We start from the raw sequence: 12,655 nt of genomic DNA, 5'->3' as shown, positions 1-12,655 counted from the left end.
ACCCTACTGTACTCTTCCTGCCCTCCAGGCAGGGGACATCTTTCCCAGGAAGCCTGGGGGAACACTGAATTCCTTCTCTTTTAGCTGCTAGGCTGACAGACCATCACCTTTACAGAGTTGGAGATGTGACCAAGCCCAGGACCCTGGGGGAAAAGGGAAGGTCACATCATTTCAGCTCTCCCTGGCCCCCCTATAGCTGAACTGCCACAAAGTGGAAGAATAAGTTTTCATTCCCATGCACAATCCTCACAAACTTTTAAGTTTACAGCCATCTATCTAGAAACCCAAACCCTTAGTTAGGGGACCAATACCTTAAAGATCAGAATTCTTCACCTGGTCCGTGTACCCCTAAGCACAGGCTTCTTTAGAAAAGGAAAACCAAACAAAACAAACAAAAAAAGAGGCATTTCTGTGAAGGGATTTGGATTCAATAATTTAATTTCTATATAGTGACAGCAATGGGAGTAAATACACAAGATCTTTTGTATTAATAAAAAAAGATGAAAATCAGAAGCAACAAATGAAGACCATACTGCTCATGATACATCAGCCACATGGTCAGAAAACACATTTCTAAAGAACAGTTGCTGGTGTCATGGAGTTTTATTGCATTCAACAGGGGAAAGGTAGATGGTTGGAATGAAAAAGATCCATCAGGCTCCAGACAGGATGATATCACAGGGGCTCCAATCCTTAACTGGGGACTCTTCTTTCTTTGGAGAAGATGGAGGGGAGAAAGAATTCTTTACGACCTCATGACTTCTTGTGAGACAGATCAGTCCAGCCAGATACAGAGAAAAGAATCTTTGCATCCCCACAGGCCAGTTGCTGGTGCCCATCTTTGTGTTTAAGAAAAAAATGTAGGAGCCTCAAGGGGTATGGAGGATAGCAGAAATGGCAGCCTTAGCCCCAAAGGCATTGGCGGGAGGGGAGAACGCTATCTGGGCTCATGATGGTCCTCTACATTCTGAGAATATCATGCATCAACTCAACTATCTTTGGAGGGGGCAGGGTGATTGAGTTATGGCTCTGACTCCTCTCTGGGGGTGGAGAGTGAAGATGACAAAGAAGGCCATCTGTCCCCTGGGAAACACAGTAGCAGTATAAGACGGGACAGAAGAGAACAGAATAACAAATCCAACTGGGAAAAAGGTTTGAGAGTGGGTGGGGGAAGGAAGTATGCTAGGCACACACCTCCAGAGAAGGTTCCCATAATTGAGACCTCCATCCTCTTAAAATGGCCGGGGTTGACCCAGGTAGCGATATTCCCTTCTCCTGGGAATAAAACTTCATGGATGGCTAGACATGAAGAAGGGAAATTTAACATGCGGAATCTACCTTATACCCCTGGCCCATCATCCCAGCCTCCAGAACTGGCCATACCCCCACCGAAGGGTTCCAGTGCCAGGAGGGGTGTACGATCCTGGGGAAGAGCAGCAAAAGTCAAACACTTTCACCTAGGCTTGAACACTTTGGCCATCCATCTCTGGGCTCCTGCACCCACAAGTACAGGGGTGGTGGTGGAAGTGGGGTAAGGGAAGAGATTGGAGAGTAGTCAATCCTTGACAGAGACCTTCTCCAGTTCCCTGCATAATCACAAGAGTCCTCTTAGGTCCCACCTGCATGAGGTGCCAGCCTGCTGACCACTCTCCACCCAACTTGTGTGTGTAAAACTGGCCATATCCCATCATATGTGTGCATTCCTGCACCCACATCTGTAGTATCATGAAAGTCTTCCACCCCAGGGCCTACCAGAAGGAAGCATTCCATAATGAGTTCTATAAAGTTATCAGCAAAATTCAGACACTTAGTTCATCCCACACAGCAAAGTGCATCCAGAGTAGTTGCTTGAGCCAGGTCCATCTGTCCAATCAGGTCCTGAAGACAGCAAACAACCCCCTTCCCCCAGCTCCTCCTATGTTACAGAAACAACGGGACATTTTACAAAGATCAAGGCACTTGAGAGTCAACAATTACACTCTAATGAAGCAAGCAGACTTCTTGGAGGAGAGGGAGAGAGGGAGGAAAACTGGACAAAGTGTAGAAAGGATGTATTTCTGAGGGCCACAAAGAGCCTACTCAACAGAGCCTGTAGCCTGAATTTAGCAAAGAGGAAGAGAAGAAGTAGTGGCCAGAATATCCACAATTCCCCCAAGCCTCTCTGAAGAACCCCACCACCTTGAACATAAAGCAGCAGTCACCATGGAGTCTCTTAGGCAAAGATGTTGGTAATAAAATCCAGGAACCGCTTAGCATACTGCTCAGGATGGACAGTAGATATCTCTGCCCCAGCCTGTGAGAGAGATTTGGAACATGGTGTCAGGTCACCCCATCACTCTTTCCCATTTCCCATACTCCATTCCATCCCACATCATTTCTATACCCAACCCTTCATCCTTTGGCCACCCCACTGCTCTAGCACAAGAGGTTCTCTTCCCAAAGAACAGTGAACTCAAGACAGGAAAGGAAAGGCCCTGGGGAACCCTCACCCCATGCTTGACAGTTTTGGCTGCATGAGCTGCTTTCTTCTTGGCATCATACTGTGTCAGGATGTCAATGAGGCCCATGAAATACACCTCCTTCTGAGGGGCCCCTGGGGAGAGTAACCAGCAATGAAGAACAAGTACAGTCCCAATTCCCTCTCCCCAGGAACCAGTCAGATCTGTTCTGAAAAGCTAACTGGACTCTCCACCCACCACCCTGGTCTCCATCCCCCAAGGACCACCGTCCCCACGTCAAAATTTCCAGGATCTCTCTCACCCTCAGCACTCCGGATAGCATAGACATCAATGAAGGATTCAAACTCTCCAGGTCCCAGGGGCCGATGGGAATGGATGTAGCCACCGATACCCTCGGGGGAGGTGCCATAGGAGCCCACCAGAGCTGGAGGTCCAGTCAGGCCACAGTCCCCATCCCCCTCTGACTCCTCTTCCCGCACTGGCCCTTCCTCCTCGGTTTCAGAGCCCCGCATGATGTCATGGATGCCCAGCAGAAGGCTGTAGTCCATGATCTTCAGCTGCACGAGGAACTGAGACCCACCGATAAATCAGACACCCCAGATCTCCCACCCCACTCCCAGGTACCACCCTTATACCTCCACCCCTGAATTTCTGGAGCCCTCCTGGAGAAAGGATGTATAAAAATTGAGGGTTGGGAGTATACCATTGTCCTTTAGTACCGAAACGTCCTGGTGTCTAAGATTATTCTTTTAGCTCATTCCAGCCACCTCCTCCATGGGTTACCTCTAGGGATTTTCCATGTCTCATACTCAACTCCCCGACATGCAGAGAACCCAAAGAATAAAGGGGAGGAGTTCCCTCATATCGTGAATGGAGAGACAACTGCCCCCAGGGAAGCAAAAAAGGAAACAAAGCCATTTCCCAGAGCACCCCAATCATCACCTCCACATCTCGCTTTAGCTTCTCTAGAAATACTTTCTTCTCTTCTTCACCAATATAAACTTTCTGGTTCTTGTTGAGAAAGTCCATATCCTTAAGAGTGGGCAATTCTTTAACCTGAGAATAGGTAAAGGGACGTCTTGGGAATCTATCCCTTCCCTCAAGGCCTCAGAGAGCCCTGCTCTCTCTAGGGCTCTATCTGGAACTCAGTGGGCTCTAGGAGAGAGAGATCCTATAGCCCCTCTCTCATCTGACTCCACACCGGGATGCTGGCCCAGAGTTTGCTCTCACTTCCAGTGGCTTCCCCAGATTCAGTCACTGTAGATGTACCCCAAATCACAGCTCACTACTTTCTGCTTATGGTTTTCATCAAGGCCCTTGATGCTGACTTTTCTTTCTTCTTAAGCAAAAGTAGCTGCTTGACTAGGAGAGCCCAAAGTGGGAGGCGGAAGGTAAGCATTGTGCTCTTTAAGTCTGACACTCTCACCCATCCCCAAACCTTCCAAATGGAATAATAACCCACGCCAGTTACAAAGCAGCTGTTCCCACTGCCCCTTCCACACAATCCCTGGATTGGTACATGTTTACATCTCTCTCCTAGTCAGGGGTTTAAGATAAGAATAAATAGCTGGTAATACCTGCCTCTTTATCCTAAGAAGATCCCTTTCATCTTCATCCCTCCCCTATCCCTCACCCTAAAATTAGTATCACCTTTTCCTTATCGGTGGCTTCCCGGGACACTAGGGAGCCCTGTGGAAAGAGACCCAAAGATCAAGTCAACAGAAGTGGCTTAAAGAACAGTCAACATCCAGCCCCTAAGACAAGTACTCAAACCCATAGCCTTCTTTCCTTTAAAAGGAATCATCCAGTGCCTTCCCGGGTCCTTCCCACGCTCAGGCTATCAGGAGCCTCCCCCTCCGCCCTAGCTCTCCTCTCCTTACCTTGAGGTCATACTTCCTGTGCACAGGAAGACGGTGGCTAAACATGTTGCGCATCACAAGCATGTAGCTGTCCTCATTGTCCACGCTGACGCGGTACATCCCCAGGAACTGGGGCAGCAGAGTGTTGCCATGGCACTTCACAATGTACTGGGGTGGAAGGGAGGAAAGAATAGGGGGAGGCTGAGCAGCAGATACACAAACAGCCCACGGGTGGGCATTCAAACACTACCATTCCCCAGTGGGCAGAAAGCTTCAAGTAGAGAGGCTACAAGAAGGTCAAAAGTGGTGGGCGCTTTCTGAAGACGCCCTTGGTTTTGCCCGCAGTTTCCGAATCCTCATCTCCTCTGCTTAATTCATTTGCATACTGGCTCAATTTTAAAGTGCCTTCTCTCATTTCATAGCTATCATTCTTTGAGACGGGGAATGTAGGTGTTATTATCCTTATTTTAGACCCTCTTTATATGCAGATGGTCACAGAACCAGGATTAGAAATTACATATGTTTATCAAATCAACTAACCGATTTTATCTAGATCAATGTTTCTTGGTGGGCCAGATTCCCGTAGTAAAAATGTTTGCATGATGGCCTATAATTTGGATTCTTACATAATTATTCCTCTTTCAATGTTTCCATCTCTCTCTCCTTCAATACTGCTGCCTACTTCTCTTCATAGCCAACCTTCTCAGAAAAGTAGTCAGCAATTAATCCACTTCCTGTCTTATTCACACCTCAAACCAGTGAAATAAGACTTAGACCCTCATTTCTCCTCTGAAATCTCTCTACTCTTCCCTCCCCCAAATCCCTCAGTTGCCAAATCCAATGAGTATCTAGTCATTGTAATATATCTACTGAGCACATGATACTACTGACCAGTCTCTCCTTAAAACTCTCTTCCCCCTCAGCTCCCATTAAACCACTCTTCTGATTCCCCTCCTCTCTGTCCTCCAATCCTGTGTGGAATGAAGTATGGCATAAATAATTAAAAGTGTCCATTGACTCTTAGTCTTCTTTAGGGGCTCTTTTCTCCAGCTGCTCCTTAAGAGTCTATCCTCAACCATTCTTTGCACAATACTTCCTTTCATTTTACTCCACACTTCCCTTCAATAAGCTTATCTATACTTGTGACTTTAATTACCACCTCTTCACCTATAACTCTCAAATCTACACTTTTACTCTAATCATCTTTCCTGAACTCCATTCCCCAACCATTTACTGGACATTGGTATCTGTATGAACTGCAGAAACCCCAAACTCAAAGTGTCTAAACCAGAACTGTCTTCCTCCAAAAACCTGTTTCTTTTTCTGCTTCCCAACTGTTGGTGAATGGGGCCCCAGTATCCCTACCTGGAGGTGTGTTTGCCTTAATGCCCACAATTCTCCCCTAAGTTTTCCTTTCCAACGCCATTGCCACTGCTCCTCCAGGCTCTGTCATTCATTTCTCACCTAGGCTATTACAAGTACCTTCTAACTGTATCTCCACTCCCAATATCCCCCCACCCTCCAGTCCATTCTCTAAAGTGCTGTCACAGGGATATTTCTAAATAACATGCATATCACTCCCCTGCAAACCATCCTCAGGATAAAGTCCAAACTCTTTGTGTTGCTTATAAAACCCTTCACCATCTGGCACCTGCCTAACTATTTTTCTGCAATACCATACCCCAGTCACACTCAATTTCTCGCAGTTCCCTAACACCAAGTTCTCTTATGCTTCTGTGCCTTTACAAGTGCTCCTTTTCTTTGCCTAGAATGCTCTCTTCCACATTGCCCAATGGCTAGTTCCTTCCAGCTTTTCACGAATCAACTCCTGTGACACTCCCTCTAAAAAACTCTCTTTGAGCCTCCCAAGTGTACCTTCTCCCCTTATTGAGTTGGGATGCTCTTCCTCTGCACCCCCAGAGCATTCTGTACCTACCTCTACTATTGCACACATCTTGCCGTGTGCTAAGGCAAGCTTACTGGACTCTGCCATTAAATCAAGAGATAGATCCTCAAGGGCCACGACCATTTCATTCATTTCTTTCTCCACAGCCTAACATAGGGCCTACTAATAATAGACATTCAATATTTATTGGATAAACCAAAGATGGTCTTTCATTTATTCCTTGCTCATTGATTTAAGTGAGATTTTTCATCAGTAGAAAGACATTCAGGCAGTATTTTTATCACCAAAATATTCCAGAAACTCCATGTACCAGGTTAATCTAATCAGACAGAATAGCTTCCCTAAACCAATTTAGAGCTGGATATGATCATGGTTTCTACCCTTCAATTTATCCCAATTGTGCACTTATCCTGGTTTTCTCCCCAAATTGCATTTATTCCTGATAGTAGTATATTTGGTGTTGACACTTCACTAATTCTGACTTTGTCTATACTTTGTTACACGTGTGCCCTTTATGTATCAATCCAGACTGGTTTTAGATTGTTAAGTATCAAATGAGAAGGATCACATCGAAATTCTTCTATGTAGTCAAACACAATTCGGTATGCAGAGGCTCTTTTGTTGGAATTTCTAGTTTTTCAAAAACATGATGTCAAGTGCTTCCTGGGGAGAAAACTGGGTTGTAGGGAGGAAAAGGAATAGGAAGCCTCCCTATGTGTTCTGGCAGCTGAGCTATGAGTAGGAAAAGGATGGAAAGAAAAAGGCTGGAGAGAGGCCTGACCTGGTGGTAGTTGGAGAGGTTGCTATGCATGTCAGCGATGTCCTCACTGGATACTTCTTTGATGACCAGAGTCCGATCATAGGAGATAAGGAAGCGACCATCACTGCCTTCACTTTCACTTGGGGGACTTCGGGTAAGGGACACCTGGGGACACAAATAGGCCAAAGGCTCTTTTCCTCCCTCCTTTATATGGAGATGCAAGTCATAGGATGATGGTCAACTGAACATGTCTGAAAGTGGATAAAACCTTGGCGTAAGAGATTGGGCAGGGGTTCTTAATATGGTGTCCACATATGGACTCAAAGTAGAGCAAAATTTTAAACATATATACATTTTTTCCCCAAGGACAAGGGTTTATAGCTTTCACCAGATTGTTGAAGATTCCTGTGACAACAAAAACACAAAGAATCATCCTTGCCAAGGCTCTCATTTCTCCAAAATATGACTGTCACAGGGATTCCCCAGTTGTTAGGGAGAAAGGACTACCCTTAGCCAATAATAGACTCTCACCAAGTAATCCTGGTCATCAATGCCAAATCGATCACGGAGGTTCCTGAAGACCTGGGGACAATACTCCTTGAACTTGAAATGACTGGGCAGATTTTCCCTGAAATAGGGGTTTTGAAGGTAAGAAAACAAAGTAACAATATTACCTTACATTTATATAGGGCTTGACAGTTTATAAAGCACCTTCACGCATATTACCTTATTTGAGTCTCATAAAACCCTGTGAGGTACTTTAAAGGTGCATTATTCCCATTTTATAGAAGGGGAGGCTGTGGCTCAGGGTACCTGAGTGACCTGCTTAAATCATAGGCCTAGTTAAGTGTCTTAAGTAGAACTAAGATCTACTGTCCACCCTCACAGCAGCATTTCCCAAATTTCAAGCAAGTTACAAACATCCTAAAATTCACAATAGGTGCCACTGCTTTGAATGGCATCTTCTGATACTAGGAGGGCTTAGAGGACTCAGGCATTTTTTTCAGGGACTCCCTACCAGAAAGTAATGGTATTTACTCTATGGAGTTGCTAGGCAAGAGGAGAGATAAACTAGTTCATACGCATACGGGTGTGGGAACACTGAAAATTATTTTAATGGCTTCTTTGTAAATACTGAATTTCTGCCCTGGGAAGGAGGTTAGACAATACAACATGTAAGTTGCCTTCTAAATCTAAAATCTTCAACTCATCAAATCTTAACTCTTAAATTATTTACTCTTTTCGAGGAAGGTTGACATGAGAAGGCCAGGAATCCCCACATACCTGTGGAAAAGGTGATTGTTCACCTTGATCTTGGAGCTGGCCTTAAAGTCATCTGGCAGCAGCATCACAGGGGGAGGCACCTGGCTGAGCTCATTGATCTGATAAACCAAAACAAAATAGGGAGGCAGTGAAGAGGGGTGTGGAGAGCTACTCATATACTGTGTCTGGTTAAGAGTCAGAAAAGGGCAACTCAGACCTCATTCCTTTAAAAACACTGGTATGCATTCGCTTGACAGAGGTGAGAGAATATGTCTGACCTCTTCTGCTGCCCAGCAGTAAGCAACCCTCACACACAGCCCCTCACGTACCCGCCCCCATGGAACTTCATGCTCACAACAGTCATTTTATATCAGGCAAACCCTGTAAGCAACTCAGGACTATTTTTAAAGCTGTGAGAAATTCCAGAAGAAAAAAAATACCCCCAGCAGACTCAAGACACTCAAGACAAATAGTTCCATGCTCCATTAAAAACAAAACAAAAGGCATTTTCAAAGTACACAAGAGAGTTAATGGGACTCTAAGGGGTCAAGAGCACTAAGAAAGAAGTGTCCATATCCTGCGGGAGGCATCTCCTTACAAACAGGACCAGTGCTTCCAGACCACTCTGACTCAGTTCTCTGTAGTAGGTCCCCACCTGCCTATGTATAAAGTAAGAGAAGAGCAGCTGATTTCAGAGAGAACACAGGCAAGCAGAGGATATGAGCTTATTAGGTGTCTGTTCACTAATGTCAAGCCAACCCACAGCCCAAAGGATACAAGCATCGCATGTTCTTCTCAGCCCCCAGAATCAACAGTCTGCTAATTCAGGGTGGAAAGGGAGTTCCTCTACTAAGAAATCTCAAGGAAATGAGCTTTCTCTCCAGTGTTGCCACAGAATCTTTTGCCCACCTTTAACAGTGTACTTATCATATGACTAATCGCTAGTTTACATAAGTTCTCCATCTAGATTGTGAGCTTTTACAGGGCAAGACCAGTTCTAGATGCCTGCATCTCTCAGATGTCTAGCTAGCAAAATATTTGGCACATAGCGGTCCTGAAGTGTTTATGAACTTAATAAATGGATGCCTTGCCTATCCTTACTTGATCATTCAACAGAGGTTATGAAGTACAGTCCTATATACTGCAGTGAATCCCAGAATAATCCTATATACTGCAGTGAATCCCAGCTCCTCGCATTCTCAGCAGAAAAGGAGGACAGAGCATACTCCTCCAGAAAAAAAAAAAAAAAAAGCCACTTGAGAATCCCAGCCTAAAATTCATCTATAGTTCTTCATGCCCCATCTTTTCGCCACTTGCTGTTAAGCAGGCTGAATCATCACCAAGACATATGTTCAAGGAATTTCTCCATTCCAGAAACCTGAAGTAAATGTGTGTTGGCTGGAAGGTGGGGTGTTGAAGCTAAAGCATATATACCTAGGGAAGCTGAGGCAGGTCTTATGTGTAATTCTCCCAATTCTTACTAAAGGAAAACCCTCTTTGTTAAGTTACTCAAAGGGACAGATGAGTCACCTGGAAGGTACATGTAAGAGGCAGCCCTGCCTCCACCAGCCTTACTCATACCGAGTGCCGTAGACTGGGTACTCGCTGATGAGACATGACCACCCCGGGAGCTGGAAGCAGTCCAGAGTCACAAAAGCAAACGAGAGCTGACAGACCCCAAACAACATTTTAAACCACAAATTAATGTAACAGAAACTGTATTCTTCCTCACCCCCTTCCACCTCCACAACCTTTCCATAACTGTAACAACTCAAAGAAGTTGATTTATACAACATTGCCTGTCACATTCAAGGTCACTGCATCCTTCCCACTCCAGACCTTAGAGAAGGAGGCAATGGCTGTGTTTCCTTCACCTGAGGTATCCTCAGGAAAGGAGATGCACCGGCCTCTTTGGCTTCCCCTGGATTTCCAGGCCACACCCTCTACAGGAGTTTCCTGCTTCTAAAGTTCACCACCAGTGTCCCGAGGACCAGAGCTCCGCAGCCACCTCTTCCGTCAAAGGTAACCCCCATTTACACCAAACAGCATCACTCCAGCCAACAATAGGGACGCAGTTAAGACCAAAGGCTGAGTGAGAGCAACCACTAGGTTCGGGTGGGGTAGCTGCTCTAAAATGCTGTACCTGAAGGGAAAAGAAGGGACAAGCAGGATTAGAAGGGCCAGGGAACCTGGAGCTTCCCCCAAAGGCAAGGTTCCAAAGTCAGGGACAGCGGCTGGAAAGCAAGGTGGAAAGGAAAGTGAACGATCCCTTTACCCAGCTCCCCTTCCTGCTCCCCTTCCACATATACACTCTCTTAACGGAGGCCTCACCACCACCACCTCTGAAAAGCCACTCCCCCTAATGTCCTTCCAGCAGAAGCCGGGCCCCGGCCGGTCTCCGTAGCCCGGGGCTGAGGTTGGACCTGGCAGGAAGGAGGCAGGGAGCTGGATTTCAGGCAGGGAAGGCGGAACTAGGGTGGAGAAGTAAAGGACGGAGAGGGAGACAAAAGTCTACGGTTAAGGAAAAAAGTCTAGCGCAAGAAGCCACTTGGAAGAACATCTGGGGGTTGGTGAGCAGGGAACAGGACAGCCCAGGTGAAAAGTGGCAGCGCGAGGGGCACCAGAGACAGGAGCCTGGAAACAGGGACGCCCGGAGGCGCAGGAGCTGAGGGATTCGGACAAAGTTACCGGGGAGCAGGGCTGGGTCTCACCGAGTGGGCTACGCCCCACAGGAACACGCCCACCAGCGGGTCAGCCGCCCGGAACACCTTCACCTTCTGCTGCACGAAATGCTTTTTCTTGGTTTTGGAGGCGAAGCCGAAACCCGGACCGGGGGCCGCTGTCGTCGCTGGTACGGTGGCCGGCGGGGCAGAGGAGGACGCCATGGCCTCTCGCGTACCCTGCTGAGTGAAAGCCGGAGCCGGCAGCTATCCGGGCTCCCGACCCCGGAAGCGGTGCTCACCTGCGCCGCCGTCACGTGACCGGAGGCTGGCCCGCAGGCGCGCGACTGGGGTGGGGCGGGGCGGGGCTGGCTCCGCCCCTTGGCGCCCGCTGGCCCCAGTGCTTGTGCGGCGGGTGGGCTCACCTGGCACACGGGTGGGCGCGCGGAAGCCGTGTCCACTGAAGGTTGGACGCAGTCCGCGAGGCCCTGGCAGGCCGCCGAGGCCGTGGGGATGTGGCCTCGGCTGGCCTGCTTCCCTATTCGGTCGAGGTGTTCTTTGCTGCAAAGTCGCCGCCTGCTGGTTTTGCCCAGTTTCTAAGAGTAACCGCCCGCCTGAGGCTAACCCCAAAGCATTTTTTTAACCACGTAGGAGAACCCTTAGCTGGGGAACCCTTTAATGCATTGAATGTGCTTTTAGAAGGACCATTCTGCATCATTCTGGAGGGTGATTGGAGTACTGCAAAACTCTAGGCGCGAGATAATGAACTAAAACAGTGGCTGTTGGAATGGAAAGAAGGGGATGGCATCTAAAGGTATAGTTTGGTGTAGGTTTGGAATATTCTTAGTGATTTTTAGTAGGGTTTGAGGGAAAGGGAGACACTGAGAATGATTCCCAGGTTTCTGGCTAAGGTGAAAAGAGAGAGTGGTGAAATGAAAAGGAGCAGTTTTGGCGAAGAGATGGGTTCAGTTTGGAACGTGTTAGGAACATCTGAGGGCAATTGGACACTTGGCCTGAGAGCTCAGCAGAATGGTCTATACTGGGGTACAGATTTAATTATTGTTGTGGAATCTGTGGGCGTGAATGACGTTTCCCAGAGAGGGCAAGGAAAGAACCAAGGGCTGAACCCTGGGATAGACCCAGGGTTTTAAGAGGCTGGTGGGAGAAGACTGAGAAAGGGTGGCCAGAGAATGAGCCAGGAGAGCAGGGTCACAGACGCCAAGCGAGTTGAGTTTCAAGAAGGAAGAAGTGGAGAGCAGTGTCAGATGTCAATGGAGAGGTGAAGCAAGACAAGGACAGAGAAGTGCCCATTGTACTTGGTAACTAGTGACCTTTGGAAAAGCAGGTTCAACAGAGCAAGAGCCAGATCAAGGTGGGCTGAGGAATGAGTGGGAGGTGAGGAAGTGGAGATGGGAAGCCTGGGACTTTCAGGAATTTCAGTTTTAAGAAAACAAGATGGGGAGTTGCTTAAAGAGAAACACAGTAAAGGGAGGGACTTTTAAGAGAGACCTTACAAGAAGGGAAGAAATCATTGGGACAGAAGTTAACAAAGAAGATGCAAACTGCCCAAGTCTGCATCACTTTTAGTTATTTTATTATATATCGGGATTCTGAGTGTCTACCGAATGAAGATCTAGAAGGGACTTGCTTTGGCCCAGAGAAGGGCCAGGAAAGGAAAAAAGAAAGGATCTGAACAGGTATATGTGAGTTACTTGTAGGTTTTTTGGGGGGAGGGAGATGAATAATTT

At 47.1% G+C, this 12,655-nt stretch overlaps 1 protein-coding gene across 10 annotated transcripts; it reads right to left on the bottom strand.

Annotated features, from left to right (window-relative positions):
- Positions 1-420: 420 nt before the first annotated feature.
- Positions 421-11,414, bottom strand: PIP4K2C (phosphatidylinositol-5-phosphate 4-kinase type 2 gamma). 10 transcript variants are annotated; one of them, XR_012493929.2, is made up of 13 exons: positions 10,959-11,414; positions 8,269-8,366; positions 7,516-7,612; positions 7,006-7,149; positions 4,340-4,486; positions 4,110-4,148; positions 3,402-3,515; positions 2,761-3,028; positions 2,490-2,593; positions 2,202-2,293; positions 1,384-1,915; positions 1,195-1,299; positions 421-713 (listed from the first exon to the last, which is right to left on the bottom strand). XR_012493929.2 is itself a non-coding variant. In XM_019742262.3 (11 exons), the coding sequence occupies exons 1-10, from the start codon at positions 11,130-11,132 to the stop codon at positions 2,213-2,215; spliced, it is 1,266 nt and encodes a 421-aa protein (XP_019597821.1). In that variant the 5' UTR covers positions 11,133-11,414; the 3' UTR covers positions 421-1,915; positions 2,202-2,212. The 10 variants fall into 10 exon arrangements, 4 of the variants coding, with proteins under 4 accessions (XP_019597821.1, XP_019597823.1, XP_019597820.1 ...); XR_012493930.2 differs by having other exon boundaries at positions 1,458-1,915; XR_012493927.2 differs by having other exon boundaries at positions 1,384-2,293; positions 10,959-11,408.
- Between the last annotated feature and the right edge of the window lie 1,241 nt (positions 11,415-12,655).

The sequence above is a fragment of the Rhinolophus sinicus genome, chromosome 1 (assembly GCF_057876585.1).
Source record: "Rhinolophus sinicus isolate RSI-liver-muscle chromosome 1, RSI-T2T, whole genome shotgun sequence".
NCBI lineage: Eukaryota > Metazoa > Chordata > Mammalia > Chiroptera > Rhinolophidae > Rhinolophus > Rhinolophus sinicus.
This window is presented reverse-complemented; position numbering and strand designations above follow the sequence as displayed.

What these genes read in the sequence shown, in the direction of transcription:
- PIP4K2C (XM_019742262.3), bottom strand. Translation starts at nt 11,132, where the DNA reads ATGGCGTCCTCCTCTGCCCCGCCGGCCACCGTACCAGCGACGACAGCG. An exon ending in TTGATGACCAGGATTACTTG is followed by an intron (nt 7,150 to 7,515) that starts GTGAGAGTCTAT and finishes TTGTGTCCCCAG; the next exon opens with GTGTCCCTTACCCGAAGTCC. An exon ending in TGCTATCCGGAGTGCTGAGG is followed by an intron (nt 2,594 to 2,760) that starts GTGAGAGAGATC and finishes TACTCTCCCCAG; the next exon opens with GGGCCCCTCAGAAGGAGGTG.